The 26,078-nt window shown below is 42.3% G+C and overlaps 1 protein-coding gene across 3 annotated transcripts in view; it reads right to left on the bottom strand.

Annotated features, from left to right (window-relative positions):
• ZHX3 (zinc fingers and homeoboxes 3) overlaps nucleotides 1-26,078 on the bottom strand; it is a 130,786-nt gene continuing 104,708 nt past the window's right edge. For all 3 annotated transcript variants that reach the window (XM_058562689.1, XM_058562690.1, XM_058562688.1), the window contains 2 exons: nucleotides 7,421-10,432; nucleotides 1-5,103 (listed from right to left, as the gene is read on the bottom strand). In XM_058562689.1, coding sequence (XP_058418672.1) covers nucleotides 5,093-5,103; nucleotides 7,421-10,280 — 2,871 coding nt within the window. In that variant the 5' untranslated portion in view covers nucleotides 10,281-10,432 and the 3' untranslated portion in view covers nucleotides 1-5,092. The remainder of the gene's footprint in view (nucleotides 5,104-7,420; nucleotides 10,433-26,078) is intronic.

Below are 26,078 nucleotides of genomic sequence, written 5' to 3'. Positions count from 1 at the left end.
AGCAGGAAAGACACTAAGAAGCCAGAAGAGAAGATGACAGTCCCTCCCAGAAGGGCCCTGCTGGCTGTGCTCACCCCTCCCTCTGCTCAGCTTGCTCTGGCCCGAGCAGCAGCAAGGGCCAGGTTCTGAGGGCTGCGGAAGCCTTGGGCTGGCGACAACAAAGCTGTAACTCTACATTCTTTGTGGATCCTTGCAGCCCTGCATTTTTAAAAATCAAAGCGGCAAGTGCTGCCCCTGTCCTTGTCTGTATGGTAACTAGGGCCTGCCTAGTCCATCCCAGACTCTGGGTCTCCACCCCTGCTCCGGACTTTGGGCAGGTAGAACTGTTGGTTCCTAGGGGATCCAGGCTATAATGTCTCTAGTCTGGTGAAGGACTGGGGCCCCATTCAAAGAGGAGGCCCGATTTGCAGGCAGGTCACAGAATGGCCAGTCTTGACAAGTAAGCTCCGAAGTGAAGAACCAAAAAGCAGGCTCTCGATCCTCTCCAGGGCCAAATGCTCTGTCTGTGCTCCTTTTACCTCACAGCTACGTGCAGATGCTGGGTCAACTCAGAAAGAACTGGGTTTAGCCCTCGCCCTCCCCTTCCCAGAGTGAGCCGGCACTGGGAACACATGTAGATTCCAGCAGAAACGAATTTGAACTGCAGCCTGTCGGTTCCATCTGGACTTACAGCTGGGCTGAGTAGCAAGTCAAGCAGCACTCATGATCACCACTTCCACCCAGTCACTTGGCCAAAATCAAAATCCATCACTGTTGAGAGGTCGCCCACAGCCCTCTCAGGCCTGGTGTCACATGGCTCGGCTATTATATATGGGCCAGAGAAAACAGCATGGCGAGTACCACACATTGAAACCTAGCTCGGGGAGGGGACTATTCAGGAGAAGGTTTGGGCTCCACACTCGCTGCTTTCTCAGGTGTTGGATCTTTTCTGAGGGCAGGTGCTCCCTAAGCCACAAGGAGATGGCTCCCCAAGGTCTGGAGAGGAAGGCTGGGAGGGTCTAGGCTCCTAGGGAAAGGGAGCAAAGGAAGCTGATTCAGGAGACCCTGAAGAGGTGGCTCCAGTCTGGAGCGAGGAGAACCGAGCCTTGTTACCCTCCTGACCCAGGCCAGCTGCTGGCTTTGGCCTGGAAGAGCTGGCTGTGCAGACCTTTACATGTGTAGAGGACTTTTCTTCTCCAGCATACAACTTGCAAATTAATGCGATACATGAAAATTTAAACTTTTTATAAAAAATGGGAGTCAAACCAATAACCTGCCCCAGGTAAACTCTGAGCAAGGAAAAAAGGGGGGGAAAACTCCAGGAAAAGCCAAACTCCAGGTTTGATTTTGTTTAAGATTTTCTTTTTGGCTGGTCCTCCTTTCCTGCAAAATGCCTTTATCTACTTGGGCTGTGATGTTTGACCGACAAAGCTGCTCCCATCCAAGGATTTTGGTCCAAGAAGAGAACAGGAAGACAAGAGGCCACAGGGCCCAAGACAGGGCAGCACAAGCAGGGAGCTGTGGGAGAGGATGTGCATAGAAACTTGAGCTTCCAACCAGAAAGGCCAATGCCCACCCTCCACAGAAGGCAGCCTGGCACAGATGTCGCAGAGGCAGAGAGGAGAAGGAGGTGACACAGGACCTGTCACTGGACCACTGACTGAGCAGGATAAAACCCACAAGAGCCACATCTCAGCCTGGAGAACACACTGAAACTTTCTGGTGGGACAGCATCCCACAGCCAGCTGGGACGAGGCCATTAGTATATGTGGCAGTCTACAAGTCCCACCCAACACTGTGCCCAGCTCCCACCTTTTCCTTCTGGAGAGCAGGGTGTGGGGGCCTCGGGTCAAGGTGCTTTGGTCCACCTGAACAGCTGCCAGTCACTTGCCCAAGAAAGGAGCTCTAAGTCATACAGTGCTACCAAACCCCAAGGTGCCGGCGAGTTGTCCAACCAGGGCTTTCTATTTCAGGAACTCGCGACTCCTGGAAACGAGAACCATCCTTCCCAATCAAAAAGCTCCTTAAAAGTCAAGAATTAAAACAAGAAATCAAAATATGTAAAGTATATGTATCATAAATCCAGATTTCCTTTATCAGAATGGTGATCTAGTTTCATCTATTAAAACTGGATCTAAAACCCCATGTAAAAAATATAATAAACCAAACATACAAGACATAGGCAACAAGAAACACTGAAATATTTTACTATCTCTGATGAGTCCAAGTGCATACAGAGAAGAGGCGAAAGATTAGTCACCTCATAAAATGGGCGTTTTCTTCAGGAGAGACTAACCCCACCCCAACTCTCTCAACTCTGCAGCCCACAGACTGCCTTCTACTGAAAGCAACATCACAGAATCTAACCCTTTGGTGGTGTGCAAAACCACAGTGATCTGTCTTGTGACAGGGCCACGGGGCTGGCTGCCACTGTCCCACATCCCCACTGCACTGTTGGTGCAGTCCCAATTTCCGGGCTAGTGTGGGTGTTTGTCTATGTCCGGTTGGCTGTGTTCACGGTTTTGCACCCAAAGCCCTGGGTACCTGCTGCAACGTCCCTTTAGGCACCTGCTCGATGACCCAACTGTCTCTCTCATCATCACCTTTGATCATCTGATTCTTTCAAGCATGAGGCCCGAAGCCCACTTATTCACTCCAGTCCACCAGCGCAGGAAAGAGCAGGGTCTGTCTAGTCTGCTGGGCTCCTTACCTGGGCAGTCTTGCCATTGGTGGTGTGGCCCTGGCTGTTGGGCAGGGCCAACGTCTGTGAGGAAACGTGCCTGCAGCACTGTAACTGTTGCACCCTTTTAAAGACAAGCTGGTGCCAAGGTTGGGTCACTCTCTGTGTCCTGCGTTAACTTGTCCACCAGGTAATTTACTTTTTCTGTTTTGCTGTTTGGGTTGTAAATGAAATGTGAATACAAATAAAATAACCAAGAAAATCTCTCTAACGACAGAACCCTTTGGCCAGTGCATGCAGGGCTCTGGGAGTGATGCTGGCAGGGTGGCATCTCAGACACTTGGAGATGGCTTCGTGCTGGCTGCCCAGCTGTGCCCAGTGTACCGACACTCCCTCCAACATAGGCTACTTTCCCCAACATCCACGTGCCACTAAATTCCTCAAATGTACACATCAGATGTACATTTCATGAGTAAAGTATCAAATGAGTATCTGCACTGTATTTGTGTCTATATAAATTAATCTGCATGTATATAAACACTAAAGGAACAACTCCAGGTGTCTGTTCTCTGAAAGAAGGCAATCACTCGCCAATCTTGGCAGTTCTGCAAAGAGGCCTTTGGGACTAAATAGCTTCACATCCAAAATGGAAAGAATACAAAAACAGGCTGCAAACCTTGCCAAGTCCTCACAAGTCACCTGTCTGAAACAAGTAAGAGGTGGTCCCTATTGGGACAGGGAGAGCAGGAGAAGACACTTGAGAAGAACAATGGTTGAAGGGCTTTTGGTTTCCAAAGAAAACCCTCTCCTGGAAGGCAGAACGTGCTACCACCCTCTTCGTCCTCAGAGCCAAGCCAGCGAGGTGCCCTGCCCGGTCCAGTTCCCTGGGAGGGCTCAGGGAGGACTGTGCCTAACCCACCACCAATATTTCTTGTTCAAAGCCCCTGCCCTCTCTCTGGGGTCTCCTAGTGCTGCCCACCCAGTGTGGGCCCAGGAGCAGCGTGCCCACAAGTCCTTGGTGCTTTGGGAAGCAGGTAGTTTACAGGAGGTGACACATCTTTGGCTGCCCCACTCTTTACCCACTGCTCTCAGAGCAGCCAGTCTTGGGGAAACAGGGATTTACCATTTAGTACCACTTTGTAAGCAAGTTTCCGCAATGTTTCAAAGGCACATTTTCCTGTGATTTTCTCAATTTAAAAAATGGATATGAGGGTTAAGCTCAAGTAAACAAAGATCTTGTCTGCAGGTTTGGGGATATAAATGTAGAACTTTAAAAATATCCTCACGAGGATGTCCAGCATGCCAGCCAGGCCCTTGGTGTGGGGGCCAGGAGTACCGTGGGTGTTCTGCCAGGAACCTTCACAGGTCTCTGTGCCGAAGAACACCCCAGCTCTGATAGTTCCCAAAAGTCCGCGAATCCCCTCAGCTCTCACTCTCACTACTGGGCAAGCGTGGGGGTTCCTTCCCAAACCACAGGCGGCTTTGGAGTGAGTGTGGATAAACGGCTCCAAAAACCATGATGGCCAAAGCTACAGGCTGTGACTACACACTTGTACTTTCATCCCTCACCCCTGTTTCTTTTTTAATTTTCCTCTTACTCTAAACATGTCCAGATTAAAAAAAATATGCGGGCACCTAGGTCAGTACATTAGGCTTAACAACAAGCGTTTCTTTAGTTGATCTGATAACTGAAAAGTATGGTCCATGATTCAAACTCCCAGGCAAAAGCAGAATTACTGTAACACCTTAAGAGAAGGTAAGCATCAAACACTAACCACATAACCAGTCTGGTTTTTAAACTGTAGGGAACAGCAGGTTCTGCACTGATTATCCCATAAGGCAAGGCAAGCCGGGCATGAAATTTTGCTGGTCACCGCTTAATGTAGCAGAGATCTCTTCAAAGGTACTGCCTTCCTCGAGGAACACAAAGGGGGCACACGGGGGTTCCAGATGTAGTTCTGAGTGTGTTGCCCAACCGTGGAAGGTGAGGGAACATATGGCCCCAACAATCTCCAGAGAACAGACACAGAGCATTTTCAGAGATGATGTAAAAGACAATGTACTGCTTTGCTAACCAAAGTTTCTATGCACTTAAAGTGTTTATAATCTGATGTTTTATTAAATGTGTATAGGCAGATTTATACGTTAAAAACTTGATTCTGTGTCTATGAATATGAAATCTGAACTATTTTATCCACTGGAAGGCAAAGGAAAGGTCCTACATTGTGGGAGGAAGAACTGACGAGAACTCTACTCTCCCTGCTTGCTCGGTGGTGGCAGGCCGAAGTTGGTGGCAGGCTCTGGGCTGTCTGCAAGCCCTCTGGAAGCTCTCGTGCGTGCCCAGCGGCCAGGCATGGGAACGACATGTTGGGCCCTTCCACGTGGCAGGCAGCATCCCAGACTGGCCAGTCCTTCACAGTAATCGGTTCATATTCAGTCTGTTTCTGAGGAGAAAACACACGCCTGTCACCTCCACGTCAGCAGCCACTTACATAGTCCCCAGGGCAGCCTGGTTCTTGCCATGCCAGAGTGGCATCACTGGCTTTCGGGACCTCTTAATTCCATGAGCAATGCCTTCCTGCCAGCCACTCCCCTACTGTCCAGCCTGAGGGAGTATGAAGAAGGCGGTGTGGGTTAAGGAGGGAATGCTGGCTAAATCAGGCAAGGCCTTCAGTCTCTCCAAGGGACCACCGCCAAACCCCAGGCCTAGCAGCTGGAACAGGAACTCATCTTCTCTAGGCTCATTAACCCTTGATTGCTTCGGCTCAGCTCCCCAGGCTGCCGCCACCGCCTCTCGAGTCCTGTCCTAATCGGCCTCATCTTGCCCTCTCCCTCCCGGCTCTCCAGAACACACTGTTTTAATATAATGGCAGCTGGATCTAGTTTCTGATATGTATTCTACTGATGTCTTCACTTCATTTATAACTTCCAACCCTAAAGTCAGTGGGGCTGCTCAGAGAGGTCCATCATCTGTGATGCTTACAGACGCGGTCCTTGCATTGAAGCTGACTGAGAAATTCTGGGAGAAACCAACTACAGACAAACAGATAAGCCCTCTCTGTACCCACGGTTATCTGCCTCAGATAGAAGAGGACGATGCCACAATGGCATGGCCACCCCCTGCCACTCCTGCTCTGCCCCACCTAGGACTCCCACATTTTACCTCATGTTAGATTTAGTAGCTGAGGAGAGCCAATGCTTGTGATTCAAACCCATTAATTCCAACTCCAGGTTAGCTTTTTGTTTTTTATTTTTTGGCCCTGAGCTAACATCTATTGCCAATCCTCCTCCTTTTTTTTTTTCCCTCTTTTCTCCCCAAAGCCCCAGTAGATAGTTGTATGTCATAGTTGCACATCCTTCCAGTTGCTGTATGTGGGACGCCGCCTCAGCATGGCCGGACAAGCGGTGCGTCGGTGCGCACCCGGGTTCTGAACCCGGGCTGCCAGTAGCGGAGCGCGCACATTTAACTGCCAAGTCACGGGGCTGGCCCCGGCTTTTTGTTTTTTCAATTGTGGTAAAATATACATAACATAAAACCTACCATTTTAACCACTTTTAAGTGTACAATTAAGTGGCATTAAGTACAAACACAATGTTGTGTAACTATCACCCGGTTTCCAGCTACTCAAGAATCTCATTTAATAAAATTTTAATTAAAAAAAGGAAAAGAAATTAGTTTGTTCCAGTTCCCAGTAATCTATGCTCTTTTGCTGGCATAGCCAAAGCCAGGGATGGGCATTCCCCAAGAGGCAGGTCCAGTGCTGGAGAAGACGCCTGAGGCAACCAGCCCTGTGAAGCCAAACCTGTTCCCTGGTGCCCATGACACTCCCTGTGAGGACCTAACTGACTCATGGGGGTCTGGGGGAAAACAAGGTCACGTCCAGAAATACCAGGCCCCAGAGCCAACTTCTAAAGGTCCACAAATCAGAGAATCTGAGAATCCAGATACTTCCTCAGTTTCCACAGCCTCCTGTGAAGAGCTAAATTACATCGCTTCTGGCCATCCTGTGATGAGGCCTCCAATGAGGAGAGAAATACCTCAGGGTGGGGAGGGAAGGGAGAGGCTGGAAACTCAGGGATCAAGACCATTGAAAATCAACACCCAGTAACTTCATTTTTCTGTGGCTTCAAAATTGTCTTCAATAAAATAATCCTCTAAAGTTTTCTTTCAAGTGATCCATGATCCACAGAAACTGAGCAACAAAATTCAAGCTTTTGATTCCATGTATATCTAAGAGGGAGGATGATGTTCCATTACTTCCACATCAGGAAGAACAATAGAAATGTAAATTACTGGATTGTCATCATTAATAAAAAAGCACTTCATGTATCTAAGAACAATTAAAAGCTCTCTTTCCTTTGCTTCACCAATTTGAGTTGAATTTCCTCAAAAGTCCTACTGCTCTCTCTTGCCCAGTGGTTATGGTTCTGCCTGACCCAGATGATGTTTTGACCCTTCTCTTATTGCTAAGAAATGGTTCAAAAAGCTTGGACCCCTCTAGGTTCAACTATGTTCTTTCCCCTGCACAGGTTTAAAAAAATATGAAATGAAACAAAAAAACAACTCTCAACCCTTTATCACATTATGCTCCAATGGCTTCTGCTGCCAGTTGCCCCCGGAAGCAGCCAGGCAATTCAGTCCTGCTGCCAGGCAGCCTTAGAAACAGCAGATGCCCCCATGCAATAAATTCAGTGCCCACCCATGAGTGTCCCCCACCCCGTACCCACAGAGGACAACCATGGCTCCCGTGGACTCCTTACCCAGCTGAAGTCCAGCCTGGGGACTTGGTGTGTCAAAGCACTCTGAGCTGGCCTCAGGGACACTGGGCTCCCATGACTCACTGTTCTCAGACACCTCCGAATAGGTTTCACCCATCCCTTTGTGAACCGCCACAGGGTCACCAACACCAGGGCCCTGGTCCTCGCTGCCTGTGTCTGCCACGGCCCGGGTCTCTTCACCCATTTTCTCAGCAAACCACTGCTTGACCTGCTGTGAGCTCATCTGGGTCTTGTCGCAGAGGCTCTGCAGGTCCTCCTCGTACAGCATCTTGTGGGTCATGTAATAATCTTGCAGCAGCTCCCGGTTGCCAGGGGCGATGACCAGCAGCCCTGGTGGGAAGTTGCCTCGCTTATAGTCTTCGTACCACTTGAGCTGGCCATTCTTCAGGGCATACCTGCTGTCCCCGAACCAGCGCACCACCTCTGGCCGCGGCAGGCCCGTCTGGGCCATGATGGAGTCATAGTCCTGGGTGCTTGGCCACTGCGTCTGCACAAAAAGCTGCCGCAGCAAGTGCCGCTGCTGGGCTGTCTTTTTGTAGCTCACTTTGCCCGGGGGCTGCTCTGCCAGCTTGTTCGACCCGTCATCTTCAGGCTCGCAGGTGCCCAGCCCTGGAAGCTCGTTCTTGCCGTTGGCTTCAGTGACCCGCAGGTTCTTGAGATTGATTTTGATGGGGCTGACTTTGCGTTCTGCCAAGCTGTGGCCGCTGGGTGCTTCTGGGGAGCCATTTTCAGCAGGGACCCTCAGGTGACTGGGCAAATCCTCTTCTCCCCCCTCACCTTCAGCAGCCTCCTCCTCTCCCTGAGAGGCACTCTCATCGGCCCTCTTGGTCTCCTCAGCATTCACTTTTTTCCGTCGCTCTGAAAACCAGCTATCAATCTCTCTTCGGGTCATTTTGGTTTCAGTCCTCAGGCGGTCCAGTTCCTCATCAAGAGGAAGTGGGTTTTGTGCAAAACTGCTCTCCAGAGCCCTGAGTTGCTCGGGGGCTCGCTCCTTGTATTTGGTTGGTGTGAAGTCAGGGGTCTGGTGCCAGGACTGTCGTTTAGCAGAAGGGTGGGTGGCCAGGGTGGCCGCTGTCGGGATGCAGGTCACCTCAGGGGCCTTGGACGATGGGGAGAAGGGCCCCTCCGGCACGGAGTCGATGATGATGGAGCTGTGATCTCCAGGCATCATGGCTCTGGAGCCCTTCAGGTTCCGGCAGTGGTATCTCCGATCACTGAACCACTTCCGCACCTCCCTGGTACTGAGGCCAGTCACTTTGGTCAGATGCTCAACTTCACTCTGTCCTGGGAACTGGTTCCGGCAGAAGCTACCTTTCAGAGCTGACAGCTGTTCATGAGATTTCTTATTTTTGTAGATGCTAGCATCGAGGAAGGCTTGGGAAGTTATGCTGGGGCACGCTGTGAGGAGCGACTGGGCTGCATTGACCACCTTCACAGCCGACGTTGTATTTGAACACACAGTGTTAATGGGCGCAACAGTTGGCTGCTTGGGGACGGATGTAACTGCTGCTGGGAGAGATGAGCTTGGTGCCTGCAACCCATTGGCCATCAGTGGCTGAGTGACCAGAAGCCCCCCTGCTGTGCCTTCTGGCTGTCCCACAACATGACCTGGTAGAGCAGCCTGGATGAGATGTTGGACATTGCCAGCATTAGCAACCAGGGGAGTATTCAGAACAGTGATTGTGGGCTGAGGTACGGACTGAATGACTGTATTGAACATCTTCTTCCTGGCATCCTCGATCTCCTCAGGGGACCAGCTGATACCTTGTTTCAGCCTTTGTGCTGTGAACCAGATCTTGAGCTGTTCTTCTGGATACTTGGTGACCACAGTCAAATAGCAGAGCTCGGCTTTGGTTGGGTAGGGGAACTTGTGAAAAGAGTTCTTCAGAAAGCTGTTGGAGTCCATGGCTGCATTGTACGTCGGAATGCTGCTCAGGGGGATCATCACTTTGGGAAGGGACTTGGATGTGGGGAGTGGCTGGTGGGCATGGTGCTGGGCATGCATTGAGGGCTGCTGCTGGAGGGAGAGGAACTGCGCTATACCAGCTGGCAAAACTGGCACCGTTCCCATCAGGGGCCCATTGGCCGCATGGGGGGCTTTTGCGGAGTTGGTAGATGCCTGGCTGACTGGGACCGCCCCATTGACAAAGGAGTGGTCCCCCTCTTTCACCTCTGTTTCCCCAGCCGGCAAGTTTGGTAAGGCCTCACCGACAGGCTGGCTGGGGACATTCTCCTTGAGTGTATGGATTTTTTTGGCTTCAGCTTTGCCTTTCATTATCTTCATGATTGGAGTTTTGGTAATGATGATTTCAGCCTGTCCATCAGTCTCTTCAGCATTGGGCTCACCCAATGGGTCAGGAGTGCTGGTGCTCTCGGGGACGCTCTGCTCCACGACTACATGATTGTCCAGCTTGGCCACATTCCACACAAAGCTGGCTTCCCCTGAGTGACACTTGGCATTGTGCAAAGAAAGCCCCTCAGGAGTTTTTGCCAGAAAACTGCATTCAGTGCATACAAAAGTTGGGTCTTTATTAAAGTCTGTGTGCTCTGAGTTCATATGTCCCACAAACTGGGTTATGTCCTGGGATCTGAAATCACAGTATTTACAGGAATATGAATAGCCATCCAAAGTGCTCCGATGCCCATTGGCCAGTGCAGTGCCATCGGTACTGCTGGAGTTCTGGGCTGCCTCAGTGCTGGTAGCAGGTGCTTCTGGGGGCAGATCTTGCTGGGGTCCTTCGGGCAAAGCCTCAGAGGGTTGGGGCTCTGCACTGGCATCCTGCAGCACCACAGTCTTCACGGGGATCATGCACGGGGTGGTGGATTTCCTCTTGCTGGCCATGGTGATAATCACTCTGGGTGATCAGTGGGTGAGAGCTTGTCCCGTTAAGGGCCTCACAGTACAAGTTCCAGCTGCTCCATGAGGACCAAAGAAACGATTTCCAAGGGTAGCTTTTTTAGTTGTTTGCAGAAAGCAAGTTTTCCCTATTAAACCTGAGGAGGAAGAAAAAAATGATTACAATCTCTTAAGCTCTGTCTGTGTATTTCTCAGATACCTAGACACACTCCACTGCTTGCCTTCTACCATTGGGCCTTTTCATAGAAAGTTTAGCAGTAGCTTAGATGTGAAGTTTGAGTCAGGAGCCCCCCAAACACTAACAGAATAGTGCCCTAAGAATGACTTAGGGATGTTCCAATACCATTTGATAGACTTAAGTCATATGTTTTTGTTTTATATTTTCCTCTTTATCCTTGCATTAAGTAACTCAGATTCAAAAACAACAACAACAAAATAATCCTCTTTTGGACCTCCAAATTAATTCTGACCATATCAGAGTGAGAACAAAAGATCCTAGTGTAATTCTTGTTTAAATGTTTGGGCCAACAAGGGTTTTTCTTTTCATAGTCTTCCCACATACGAGAACAAGATGACGCCTCTGCCTCTCCCCAGCCAGGACCAGAGGCCAAGTCAGCTGCAGTGTGTGAACTGGCGGGGGAAGGGGAGCTGGCTGCTATCGGAGCCGGGCTTCTCCCTGTGGCCTTTCTCTGCCTGCTGCCCTATCGTATCCATTCCAGGCCACAGAATAGGGATCATCTCACAGTTACTGGCTGTACCCCGGACCACTGTCACTCAGCTGAAGTCAAATGTTGGAGGGTCAGGGGATCCACCGACCTAGTTTGTGGCCCTGCATGCTGTACCTTCTCTCTCTGGCTGCAGCAACTCAAAGTGTGGCCTTCACCTTGGGAGTGCAAACTACACGTGACCTTGTATTATGCTTACTTTGTTATTTCTTTCAGTGCCTTTATTGTTCCATTAAAAAAACCAACTCTTAAATCTTTGATCCATTTGAAATTATTCCAAACCCTAGGGTGATTGATTTATTTACGTGTAAAATAATTATAATAATTCTTTCATGAGCTACAATGAGAAAAGTATTTCTATGATCCCTATTATTAAGATAATATTACCATAATCACCATTACCTTTCTTTTAGCAAATTGTAATGATGATAATGACTAAAATAATAGTAATTCTAATAATCAAAATCATGTCATGTTATCATCAGTGTTTGGATTTGAGATAAAAATGTAAAGAAAATTAAAATATCTCTAGTCGAATTCTTAGTAAATAAACACAGCAAACTATCTTTCTGTTTGTAAGTATAACCCTGATGATCATAATGATAAAACATAATTACTATTAAAGAAATAGTTGGGGTAAGATAAGGATAAACATACACCCAGATCTAACCACTTGTCACCATTTCCCCCACTGATTTGAAATATCATGTACATATTTTTTTACTTAATTTTTAATTGTAAAGATAAAATATCAATATTAAGTGAAATTTAAGAAAATAAACCACCTATAATTTTGTACACTCTTCCATCTAATCCAAATATTTTACATATATTTTTAATCATAATGGGCACACCCTTCTGTTTTGTTTTTTCACTGAACATTACATCATAAGCATTTTCATTAAATAAGCTTCATAACTATAATATTTGATAGCTGCCTAATAATGTACCACTATGGACTCAACTCATCCTCCTCTGCTATTGAACAGGCTTCCAGTGTCCAACTCTCAGAGATAACAATGAAATGACCTTTGGCATATAGGATGTATTTCTTCTTTCAAATTATTTCCTGAGGCTAAGTACACAGAACTGGGTTTACCAGCTCAACGAGTATCAACACTTCTAAGCTCCTCTGTATATTATTGGCAAAAATTTTAAATCAAGTGCTTTACAATTCCAAATCAGGAAAACTAGAATAATACAGTTATGTATCCAGTGAGCAAATTAGATTTTCATTCATGACATCAAATAGAATATCTGAAAGTGCAAGTGCCTAATAAAAAGATAAATTAGACTTCATCAAAATTAAAAATGTTGGTACTTCAAAGGTCACCATGAAGAAAATGAAAAAGACAACCCACAGAATGCAATAAAATATTTGCAACTCATATATCTGATAAGAGGCTTGTATCCAGCATATGTGAAGAATTGTTACAACTCAACAATAAAAAGACAAAACCCAATTAAAAAATAGGTAAAGGATCTGAATAGACATTTCTCCAAAGAGCATACACAAATGGCCAATAAGCACATAAAAAAGTGCTCAACATTAGTCATTAGGGAAATGCAAATCAAAACCACAATGAGATACCACTTCACATTTGGCAGGATGGCTATAATCACAATGACAGACAATAACACGTATAGATGAGGGTATGGAGAAATTAGAGCCCTCATACATTGCTGGTGGGAATGTAAAATGGTGCAGCCACTTTAGAAAACAGTTTGGCAGTTCCTCAAAATGTTAAATATAGACCAGTCCTGATGGCCTAGCGGTTAAAGTTCAGCCCACTCCGCTTTGGCAGCCCAGGTTTGGTTTCTGGGTGTGGAACCACACCACTCATCTGTCAGCAGCCATGCTGTGGCGGCAGCTCATATAGAACCAGAAGAACTTGCAACTACACACGACTATGTAGAGGAAAAAAGGAGAGGAAAAAAGAAAGGAGGAGGAAGATTGGCAACAGATGTTAGATTAGGGTGAATCTTTCCCTGCCCCCCCCCAAAAAAAAGAGTGAGAAAAAAAGAAAAGTTAAATATAGAGTTACCATAAGACCCAGTAATTCTACTCCTAGGTATATATACAAAAGAAGTGAAAATATGTCCACACAAAAACTTGTACACAAATATTCATAGCATCATGATAATAATAGCCAAAAAGTGGAAACAACCTCAATGTCCATCAATGGATGAATAAACAAATTCTAGTATGTCCATATAGGGGATTATTATTCAGCCATAAAAAGGAATGAGATACCGATACATGCTACAACATGGATGGAAACATGCTAACTGAAGGAAGGCAGACACAAAATGCCACGTTATATCACTGCATTTGTATGAAATACTCAGAATAGGTAAATCCATAATGACAGAAAGTAGATTAGTGGTTGCCAAGGGCTGAGGGAAGGGGAGAATGGGGAGTGACTGCTAATGGGTACAAGGTTTCTTTTTAGGGGTGATGAAAATGTTGTAAAATTAGAGAGCGGTGATGGTTGTACAAAACTATGAATATACTAAAAAACACTGAAAAGACATCAAACCCAAGAAAGGTAGAGGACAGAAAGTTCCAGCACTCAACTCGGTAGAAGAGGGTCATCATTCTCATTTCTAAGGATCAAATACAGTTGTGTCACTTCTTTGTGATACTTGCTGACTGACTTTGGTACTGCTCACTTCTGCCCTAGGTAAAGGTGAACAGCAGTGGCTGTGAACATAAGGTTCAAGAGGAGACAGGGAAGAGAAACGCAGACCTGCCAGCTAAAAGCAGCACCAACACAAAGGAAGAGACCACGTGCTCACCAGAAGGCCAGGCAGCCAGTAGAATTCAGGAGCAGGAAAGTGCAGGGCCCTACCAACACAGCACAGACACCTGGACACAGACAGGGTCATAACCGGTATTTGTGATGGGGACTGGGTTTCACTGAGGAAGAGTTAAATTATAGTCCTGGTATTTTATTTACCAAAGCTGAGAAGATGGATTTGATTTTGGGAAATAGTTCCAATTCCTTCAAAATTAAGTCTCAAAGTAGCTCCAAATTGTCATTCAAATAAATGATCAAGGAGAGTAACGCTGCTAACCACTGTCTGAGTGGCTCAGTCGTCAACGCTGAAGGCAATTACAAAATAGCAGTAATGGGGGTAGTGGCAGCAACTACCAGTTTATTGAGTGTTTAATGCTGTAGGAAGTGCTTTAATACACATCCTCTCATTTCACTCTCACAACAAAGCCAGGAGGAGGAGCTATTACCATTCCCATTTTACAGACAAGACAGACAAGACTCAGAGAAGTGCAGGAACCTGAAGGGCACACAGCTAGGAGGCAGGATGTGAACTCAGGCAGTCTGCTCCAGAGCCTGCAACCTGAACCATTCCACAGAGTAACCAGCTCTGAGTAACCACAACATCGTTGGAATAAAGGTTACATGACTTTCCAAAGTGTTTCTTTTTCCCCCAACGTTTATTAGGAAAATTTTCAAACACAACAAAGTTGAAAGAATTTTATAGTGAACACCCATATACTCACCACCTGGATGCTTACCATGGAGCTGTTTTTAGCAACATTACCCATTTTAGGTAAGTTTGGGTTTGTTTCTCTGTCATACATTTTTAAAAGGGTATCCAATAAAAGTCATGCTTAAAGGGTAAAGCTCCAATTATCTAGAAAACCCTTCATCCGGAAGACATTCATGGACCATGTTTGACAAATGAGGCATTAATTACCGTGTGTAAACACAGTTTCCTAAGTCAAGCCTTGAGTGAGGCAAGGTGATATAAATGTAAGGTTTTGTGCTGCCAAAGGGATTCGCAGAGAAGGGCCAGATGACAATTTCATGTTCATCATTCTTTGTATAATCCTTTCTATACCCTATCACGAAAACTTCTGTCTTGTAAATGGATTTTTTTTTTTTAATGAGAAAGTAAGAATGAAAGTACACAACTTTAAAAAAAATCTGTCTTTGGGAATTGGGAATTGCTCAGATCACTAAATTAGCAAAGCTACAGGTAATAGTCACTATACTTCAACACTGCAAAATATCATACATATGGGGCTTGAAAAAAATATATACGAGTTTGTAGATAAGATTCTTAAAGTGTTTAGCTTTGAATTATAGATAAGTTAGGAACACTTTTTTTTTAATTCTGAGGAAGGAACTGGAAGGACAATAGAGTTCAACAGAAGAATTCAAATGTTTAGAAAGGCGACTCGCAGTAGACTCTTTCCAAATGTTATGGTAGTCTGGCTGCAGCCCTCCTGGACATACATCCACAATTTATCGATAAAAACAGGAAATAACGGGAGAAGCTAACAGAGTGACAGAAACATAACCATAGCGAGAGATGTTAATATAGTATTCAGGGTTTTGACATACCAAGTAGACAACAAAAAAGGATGCAAAGAATGTGACTACTATAATGAGGTTGATTTGACAGACATGGGTATAGTCTTGAATATTCTACAGTAATCAACTTCATAGTCTTTTAAAAACACTCATGAAATGTATTTAAAAGTTGGTCATGTGGTATTATAGATCACATGTAAACCTTAACTCATTCCAAAATAAAAATTTGCAAGTAGCATTCCCTTTGTTATCAATATGGATTTACAATATTTATCCTTTTTACTTTCTATTTCAAATTATGCTCTATGTAGAAATTTACCTCTCTCAGAAATAATGAAGAAAAGTAAAAATCCTCCCTATTCACCCCAGAGATAGCCATTGTTAACAATCTAGTGTCCACTATTTCAGATATGTTTTCTAGGCATAGATTACTAAAACCAATTTTTTTAAAAACCAAAAATGGAGTTGTACTTTTACATTCTGTTCTGCTCCTTGCTTTTCTTCCCAAAACAATATAGTTTCAATATCTTTCCATGTAGGATCTACAGTTTATCTCACTCTTTTAAACAATGTTCTAATTTAGGGGTGCATCAAAATTTATTTAACCAATCTAGCTGTTAATAGACATCTGCATTTCTCCGGTTTTTTAACTATTATAAACAATGGCTCAACGACTATCTCTGCATATATTTTTGTGCATTAGAGACTTTCTGAAATTCTGAATTTCTTAAAAGTAGAATTGTTGTGGCATTTAAAATATTGTTAGTAAAATACAAAATTGCCCTCCCAATAGATGGTACTGAGTTTCACCATCAGAGAATGAGAGTGCCCTCACTATCAGTGCATATTACTACCTCTTTTAGTCTTTGCTAATTTGATACATAAAAAACTGGTCACTATTGTTTTAACTCGTATTTCTTTACAGGCATGGCTAAGAATCTTTTCACGTGTCATTGACATTTTGTAATAAATTTTTTGCCCATTTTTTATGGTATTTGAAGAGTTCTCTATATATTAAGGAAATTAGCTCTTCATCATCTGTCATAGATGAAGCTGTGATTTATACCAAGATTGCAAGAATGTCTTAATATTAGGAAATCTCTAAAAAAAATTAATTTCATTAATAAACCAAAGGAGAAAAACCAAAACAGCATTTAACAAGATTATGCTCTCATTTTTTATTATGGTAAAAACACATAACCTAAAATTTACCATCTTTACTTCTACGTGTATAGTACAATAGTGTTAACTATATGCATATTGTTGTGTAACAGATCTCCAGAATGCTTTTCATCTTGTAAAACTAAAACTCTATACCGGTTGAACAACAACAGGTCCCCTCCTCCCCTCCCCTAACCCCTGGCAACCATGATTCTATTTTCTGCTTCTATGATACCTCATAAAAGTGAAATCAAGCAGTATTTGTCTTTTTGTGACTGGCTTATTTTACTTAGCATAATGTCCAAGGTTCATCCATGTTGTACCATGTAACAGGATTTGCTTCCTTTTTAAGGCTAAATAATATTCTATTGTATGTATATACCACATTTTCTTTATCCATTCATCTGTTGATGGACATTTAGGTTGCTTCCATCTTTTGGAATCGTGAATTCCATTGTGAATAATGCTGCTATGAACATGGGTGTACAAATATCTCTGAATCCCCACTTTCAATTCTTTTAGATATATACACCAAAGTAGGTTTGCTAAACATATGGTAATTCTATTTTTGATTTTCTGAGGAACATTTGTAATGTATTCCATAGCAGCTACACCATTTTACATTCCCACCAACAGTGACAAGGGTTCCAATCTCTCCACATCCTCACCAACACTTGTTATTTTCTGTTTTTTCGATAGTGGCCATCCTAACGGGTATGAGGTGATATCTCATTTGATTTGATTTGTATTCCCCTAATGATTAGTGATGTTGAGCATCTTTTCAAATGCTTCTTGGCCATTTGTATAGCTTCTTTGGAGAAATGTCTATTCAAGTCCTTTGTCCATTTTTTAACTAGGTTGTTTTTGTTGTGTTGTAGGAGTTCTTTATATGTCCCAGATATTAATCCCTTATCAGATATATGGTTTGCAAATATTTTCTCCCATTCCATAGGTCACCTTTTTTATTCTGTTGACTGTTTATTTTGACATGCAGAAGTTGTTAAGTTTGATGTAGTCCCATTTGTCTATTTTTGCTTTTATTGTCTGTGTTTTTTATAACATGTCCAAGAAATCATTGCCAAACCAATATCGTGAAGCTTTGTCCTATGTCCTCTTCTAGGAGTTTTATAGTTTCAGGTCTTATGTTTAGGTCTTTAATCTATCTTGAGTTAATTTTTGTATATGGTGTAAGGTAATGGTCCAACTTCATTCTTTTGGAAAAACTCCAGTTTTTCCAGCATCATTTGTTGAAGAGACTACCCTTTCTCTATTGTGGAGCCTTGACACCTTTGTTGAAGATCATTTGACCATATATGTGAGAGTTTATTTCCGGGCTCTCTATTCTGTTCCATTGGTCTATGTTTGTATTTATGCCAGTACCATACTGTTTTGATCACTGTAGCTTTGTAATATATTTTGAAATCAGGATATGTGAGGCCTTCAGCTTTGTTTTTCTTTCTCAAGATTGTTTTGGTTATTCAGGGTCCTTTGAGACTCCATACGAATTTTAGGATGGTTTTTTTTATTTCTGCAAAACAATGTCATTGGAATTTTGATAAGAATTCATTGAATCTGTAGATTACTTTGGTTAGTATGTACATTTTAACAATATTAAGTCTTCCAATCCATGAACATGAGATGTCTATTTATTTGTGTCTTCTTTAATTTCTTTCCGCATTGTTTTGTAATTTTTAGTGTACAAGTCTTTTGACTCCTTGATTAAGTTAATTCTTAAGTATTTTATTCTTTTTGATGCTATTGTAAATGAGATTCTTTTCCTAATTTTCTTTCTGGATTTTTCACTGTTAGTATATAGAAACGCAACTGCTTTTTGTGTGTTGATTTTGTGTCCTGCAACTTTGCTGAATTCTTTTGTTCTAATGGTTATTTTTGTGGAATCTTTAGGGTTTTCTACATATATGATCATATCCTCTGTGAACAGAGATAATTTTACTTCTTCCTTTCCAAGTTGGATGCCTTTTATTTCTTTTTCTTGACTAATTGCTCTGCTAAGACTTCCAGTAGTATGTTGACTAGAAGTGGTAAGAGTGGGCATCCTGGCCCTGTAGTTTTTCACCATTAAGCATAATGTTAGCTTCAGGCTTCTCATATATGGTCTTTATTACATTGAGGTAATTACTTTCCATTCCTATTTTGTTGAGTGTTTTTATCACGAAAGGATGTTTAATTTTATCAGGTGCTTTTTGTGCACCAATTAAGATGATCACATGGTTTTTGTCTTTCATTGTGTCACTGTGGTATATTATATTGATTGATTTTCATATGTTGAACTATCCTTGCATTCCAGAAATAATCTCACTTGGTCATGATGTATAATCTTTTTAATGTGCTGTTGAATGTTGTAGTATTTTCTTGAGCATTTTTGTGTCAATATTCATCAGGGATATTGGTCTGTAGTTTTCTTGTAGTATCATTGTCTGGTTTTGGTATCAGGGTAATGCTGACCTCATAAAATGAGTTTGGAAGTGTTCCCTTCTTTGCAATTTTTGGAAGAGTTTTAGAAGGTTTGGTGTTAATAATTCTTTAAATCTTCAGTAGAAATATCCAAAGAAGCCATCTGGTTCTGGGCTTTTCTTTGTTGGAAGGTTTTTAATTACTGATTCAATCTCCTTAATAGTTATAAGTCTGGCCAGATTTTTTACCTCTTCATGATTCAGTCTTGGTAGGTTTATGTTTCCAGGAATTTATCCATTTCTTCTAGGTTATCCAATTTGTTGGCATATAATTGTTCCTAATAGTCTCGTGATCCTTTTTATTTTTGTGGCATCAGTTGTACTGTCTCCTCTTTCATTTCTGATTTTTACTATTGGATCTTCTTTCTTTTTTCTTAGTCTGGCTAACAGTTTGTCAATTTTATTGATCTTTATTTTATTTTACCTTTATTTAGTGTAAAATTTATTGATCTTTTCAACTCTGTTTTGTTCTATTGTTTTTCTATTATCTATTTTATTTTTGCTCTAATCTTTATTATTTCCTTCCTTCTGCCAACTTTGGCTTTAGTTTGTTGTTCTTTTTCTAGTTTCTTGAGGTGTAAAATTAGATTGTTGATTTGAGATCCTTCTTATTTTTTTAATGTAGGCATTTATTGCTATAAAGATCCTTAGTACTGCTTTTGCTGCATTCATAAGTTTTGGTATGTCGTGTTTTTGTTTTCATTTGTTTCAAGATATTTTCTAATTTCTCTTGTGATTTCTTCTTTGACCCAATGGTTGTTCAAGAGTGTGTTGTTTAATTTCCACATATTTGTGAATTTTCCAGTTTTCCTTTTGCTATTGATTTCTAGTTTCATTTAATTCTGGTTGGAAGAGATACTTGGTATGATTTCCATCTTCTTAAATATGTTAAGACTTGTTTTGTATCCTAATATGTGATCTATCCGAGAGAATGTTCCATGTACACTTGAGAAGAAGGTATATATTCTGCTGTTGTTGGGTGGAATGTCCTGTATATATCTGTCAGGTCCAACTGTTCTACAGTGTTCTTCAAGTCTAAACTCTCATTCTTGAAAAGATTTAGCAAATGAAGGAAATGAAGGAAAAAAGAAGGAAATGTCCTTAGATAAAGAATTTCTACCAGAAACTACAGAAAATATTATACCTAACAGTGAAACATTCAGGTCAGGAACAAGATAAGGATTCCCACCATCATTACTTAACACTATAATGGGATCTTAGACAGTAAAATATGATAAGAAAAAGAAATGTGAGGAATAGACAGTTAAATCAGTGTTATTTGCATATATATGAGGAAACTGTGTAGTGAAAAAATCCCCTGAAAAACTTTTATAACTAAGAAGAGAACTGAATAAGGTGATGAGATACATTTGCAACACACACAAATCGTTAACTTTCCCATATACCAAAGATAATCCATTAGAGAAGAAAATGGGGGGGGGGGGGCCATTCACATTAACAACCAAATCTAGAAAAGATCTCAGCAGAATAAACCTTATAAGACACGTGCAAAATCTATATGACAATAAGTACAAAACTTTAATAAGAGCAAAAAAGGAAGACCTAAATAAATGGAGAGTCATAGCATATTCCTGGAGGTAAACATTCAGAATTATACAGACGTCAGTTCTCTCTAAATTAATCTCTAAATTCAGTACAATTTTAATCACAATCAAAATGTCATCAGATAAAGCAAGTATTGTAAAATGTTAATGGTAAAATCTAGGAGGTGAGTATATGGATGTTTACTATAAAATTCTTTCAGTTTTTCTGTATGTTTGAAACTTTTTATTAAAAAAAATATTGGGAGAAATGCCATCAGGATTTTTGAGGGAATTTGACAAGCTGAATCTGAAATTCCTCTGGAAGGGAAAAAGTACAAAATACCTTTGAAAGTTTTAAAACAGAACTATTTAGAGGAACTTGCTTTACCAGACATCAAAACATATTTTAAAGCTTGAATAATTAAAATAATGTATTATAAGTATAATAATTGATAAATAGATGAATGGATCATCTAGATACACTTTGTATAAATGGGATTTTCAGACTACGAAAGCAGTGCTATTTTTAAATCAGCTGGGAAAGAGAGAAAAATGAATAAGTATTAGGACAACTGAGTTCAATCCCTAACTTACATTATAAAGGACAATAATTTCCAAGCAAATTTTTTTTTATACTTCTCAAAGCTTGTTTTTTTTTGTGAGGAAGACCAGCCCTGAGCTAACATCCGCTGCCAATCTTCCTCTTTTTTGCTGAGGAAGACTGGCCCTGGGCTAACATCCGTGCCCATCTTCCTCTACTTTATATGGGACGCCGCCACAGCATGGCTTAACACGCGGTGCATCAGTGCGCGCCTGGGATCCGAACCTGCGAACCCCAGGCCGCCGCAGCGGAGCTCACGCACTTAACCGCTTGTTCCACCAGGCCGGCCCCACTCCCCCCAGCCTTTATTTTTTGAGGAAGATTGGCCCTGAGCTAACATCTGTTTCCAATTTTCCTCTTTTTCCTTTTTTCTCCCCAAAGCCCCAGTACATCGTTGTATATTCTAGTTGTAGGTTCTTCTAGTTCTTCGATGTGGGATGCCACCTCAGTATGGCTTGACGAGTGGTGAGTAGGTCCACGCCCAGGATCCAAACCTACGAACCCCGGGCTGCCAAAGCGGAATGCCAGAACTTAACCGCTATGCCACCAGGCCGGCCCCTCCAAGCAAATTTAACAGAGATATATAACCCACAAAATTACAAACACATTAGAAAAAAATATAGGAGAATTTTTTTAAGTTGTACTCAGGAAGTTCTTCCTATTCAAGACTCAAAACCTAGAAACCCCAAAAGAAAAGGTTGATTGATTTGACTACACAAATATTACAAACTTTTGAATACTAAAAGAAACCATTAATAAAGTTTAAACACAAGTGACACACTGGAGAAAAAATTTATAAAACATTATAAATAATATTTACAGTGTATAAGACAAAAATATTAGAAAAAGGAGCAAAGAAAATGAACAAGCAAAATACACAGCTATAACCTAGAAAAGATGCTCAACCTCACTAGTAATTAGAGAAATCAAAATTAAATCAAAAATGAGATTTTTCCCCTTTCTCACAGATTGGCAAAAATCAGAAAGTCAGACCATGCAGTATTCATGCACTATTGATGAGAGCATAAATTGGTGAAATTTTTACGAAGGTCAATTTAGCAATAGCCATCAAAATTTAAAAAGGCATATCCTTTTATCAAGTCATTTCATTTCTAAGAACCCACATAGTCTGATGAAGTATAAAAATACATGCACATGGTCACAAAGGTATCAATAAAGTCATTCATTGTATCATTTCTTAGCATGAACAATGTTCATTAGTGAGGTAGTGACAAAACAATAAATTGAACACATACTAGGAAATGAAATATGGCAATTTAAAAGGATTCAGACCTCTGTGTACTGATGTGAATATATTTCCAAGACATAATTAAATAAAATATGTAACATGCTGCATAATAAAACATATGATTTCACTGCATGAAGAGCAATCTATGTAGACTTGTACTTGTTTGAATATGAAGAGAATTTAAAAGAACAGAGGATTGGGCCCAACCGGTGGTGCAAGCGGTTAAGTGTGTGCGCTCCGCTGCAGCGGCCCGGGGTTCGCTGGTTCGCATCCCGGATGCGCACCGACCCACCGCTTGGCAGGCCATGCTGTAGTGGCGTCTCATATAAAGTAGAGGAAGATGGGCACGGATGTTAGCCCAGGGCCAGTCTTCCTCAGCAAAAAAAGAGGAGGACTGGCAGATGTTAATGCAGGGCTGATCTTCCTCACCAAAAAAAAAAAAAAAAAAAAAAAACAACCAAAGGATAAATGGTGATCTATTAAACAGTAAGTGACTTTATTAGGAAGGAGAGAAATGTTTACTTTTTTTTCCTTATGTCTTCTATATTGTTTGGATTTGTTACAATCATGTGCTGCTTTTAATTTAAAAATAGCAGTAAGGATTTAAATAAAATTAATAGTGCCAGTGAGTGGTATACCCTGCAAATTGGGTGGCCAGTATATGGAGTGGTTGTAAGTTGCTCATTTAGAGGTGGGAGGTTTCAGTGAGACATGAACCACCTTGTGTGTGGAGAGAATGGGTGGAGAAGGGGTCCTGACACCTCCACAGATGCCAAGGCTTTGTCGAAATGGAGCCCCTAATTGGTATCACTGTCTTATCATTTACTTGGCAAACTTGCCTGCTGAAGTCACTCTATTGGAACAATAAATGATAACTGCCATGGATTTACCGATACCAGAGAGGTGGAGAGAATTTGTTTTCAAATATCAATTTCAAACCATCAATGGATTTGACCACTTCATTGGACCCTTGACACCCTGAAATCCATAAAGGCACAATTTGATTGAGGCAGAATCCCTGGAAATGCAGAGTTTTGACACTTGAAAATAGCCCTAGTTACAAACATCCTAAAAATTGCATATTTGTGTGAAGTTGCACACAGTAGCTGAAAAAATTAGAGAACCCGCATGCACTGGAAGTGTCAAAAAGTTGAACTGGGGCCTGATGTGCAAACAAAACAAAACAAAAATCCCAGCAGGTTCTCATGTGAATTCAGTCCAGGATGTAAGTCATAGACCGTATGAACACCTTTTAGAGTCGCTGTTTGGCATTAGCCAAGTGATGCTGATAGTGGCAGTGGCTGGTATTGTGAACCACTGCCATAAACTCCAAATTAAATCAATGGGTTCCATCTCAAGAGACTTCTGAAGTATAAGATAACACCCCACACAAGTGGATCAATTTGCATGGATGGTGCCGCTGCTATGCTAGAAATTTCCATGACCAATAAGGAAACTGGATTTACTTTAATTCCATCACTCAAAGTGCTTCGTAGCTTGCAAAGTGCTTTCATCTCTTTTGATCCATCCCCATAGCCTCTTGAGTTGGTTACTTTTGCCCGTTGTCCCACCCACTCAGGAGCTATTGAGCATGAAAGGGGAGGTGATAGGACCAAAGTCACACAGCAGATTTGTGTGTGAGCCTGATATTCTGAATCTAAATCCTATGTTCTTTTTTAGGCCACATTCACTCTGAATACCAACTGAACAATAAACCAACTACCTTTAATTATTTTTACATTATTTACATTATCAATTACATTATTTTGAGCCTTCTGTAAGAAGGCTCAAGATTTTACAAGCTGAATTATTCCAGTGTTGTTATTTTTTTAAATTAAAATGATTTGACAAGGCTGTCATGATCCTTAATATTTATAACATTTTTACACTGTCAGAAAAGGGGATGTATTATTTATTCTTACATATGACTAGAGAACTCTCTTACAGTGGGGCTAAGTGATTAGACCAAGGTTAGTCAGCAGGAATCTATAACAAAAAGAACACAAGGGAAACCGTCCATCCTCAGGAATGCGTGTGGGCAGGACCTTGGCAGTCCAGCAGATATGCTGGCTAGAATCATCATATTTCTGTTGAAACAAAGAAAGGAGTTACAAAGAATTCAAGTCTGTTTCAAAGCCTGAATCCTCAAGTGTCAACGCATTATCAAGCCCAGAGCTGGCCTCATTTTGCTCTCTGGATACTTAGGGGTCACAATACTTTCTGCATTTGGTAATCACCATTTAGCTGAGGACTCGGGGCCAGAGCTCTCTACTTGTTTTTCCCCCTCAAACAATTCCTGTTTCTGTCAAGTCACCAACAAAAATAGCCTGCTCCAGTCAGATGTTATCACCTCTACAGTGAACACTAATTTATTCTTTCTCAAGCTCAAAGAGGTGATTATAATATAAATACAGAGGCTTCAGAATTAGAGAGACTTGAGAGACCACATATTTCAACCACTCATCTTCGCATGAATCATCTTGCCAGTGTCACTACTGTGGTTAGGATGGCTAACCACCCAGTATCACTAGGTGGTTAGGATAGCCTATGCTTGAATGTCTCCAGAGACAGGGAGGTCAGCACCTAGCGAGGGTGAAAAGATGTTGGAAATGGTTTCTGGTAGTAAGCACCAAAAAAAAATTACCTTCCTATAGGTTTTACTCACTAAATTTAATTTTTCACTCAAAAATAGTTGAAGACTTATTATGTGCTAAGTACTATGTGCTAGGCACTACGTATACAGAGATTTTTTTTTTTTTTTTTTTTTTTTTTGTGAGGAGATCAGCCCTGTGCTAACATCCGCCAATCCTCCTCTTTTTTTTGCTGAGGAAGATGGCCCTGGGCTAACATCTGTGCCCATCTTCCTCCACTTTATATGGGACGCCGCCACAGCATGGCTTGCCAAGCAGTGCGTCGGTGCGCGCCCGGGATCCGAACCAGCGAACCCCGGGCCACCGCAGCGGAGCGCGCGCACTTAACCGCTTGCGCCACCGGGCCGGCCCCCATACAGAGATTTTTGAAAAGATGCCATCCTTATACTCAAGAAGCTAACAGTTTGTTGTGGTTATTAGGCCATTCACCAATATTCTGGGGCTTTCTCTTCTTCTGGACATACTGGATTTCCCTGCCCACCTGAAGTTAGGTGTAACCAATGAAATGTAGGCAAATATGCCATCTCTTGGGGCAAAATTTAGGAGAAAGTACGTGCTTTGCCTCACTATTTACTCTCTGGCCTGGCAACTGGCAATGTTCCAGATTGTGGCTACTCTATTAGCCTGGGTCCTAAAGGGAGAATAAAAGCTGACCCACAATGTGCACATAGTGTGAGCAAGAAATAACCTTTGTTGTTGTAAGCCGCTGAGGTTTTTGGAGTTGCTTATTACTACAGCATAATCCAGCCCATCCTGACTAATACATAGTACAAGGGAAGCCAGACAAACAAATCATCCCAAATCAAACAGTAAGCTGAGTGTTATAGTAGAGGCACGCACAAGACTCAGCGAGGGTGTCAGAAAAGACTTACTACCCACTGAAGTTTTCTGGAGGACTTAGGTAAGGCCTCACAAAGTGGGTGGCCTTTGAATTGGAGGCTGAAGGATGAGTAGATACTGCCAAGTAGACGTGTTGAGAAAAGGTGCTCTAGACAGAGGGAGCACTTTATGCAAAGCCACAGAGGGAAGCGAAAACAG

Source organism: Diceros bicornis, chromosome 19 (genome assembly GCF_020826845.1).
Source record: "Diceros bicornis minor isolate mBicDic1 chromosome 19, mDicBic1.mat.cur, whole genome shotgun sequence".
Classification (NCBI taxonomy): Eukaryota; Metazoa; Chordata; class Mammalia; order Perissodactyla; family Rhinocerotidae; genus Diceros; species Diceros bicornis.
Note: the sequence above shows the minus strand (reverse complement) of the source record. Positions and strands in the feature narration are given on the sequence as shown.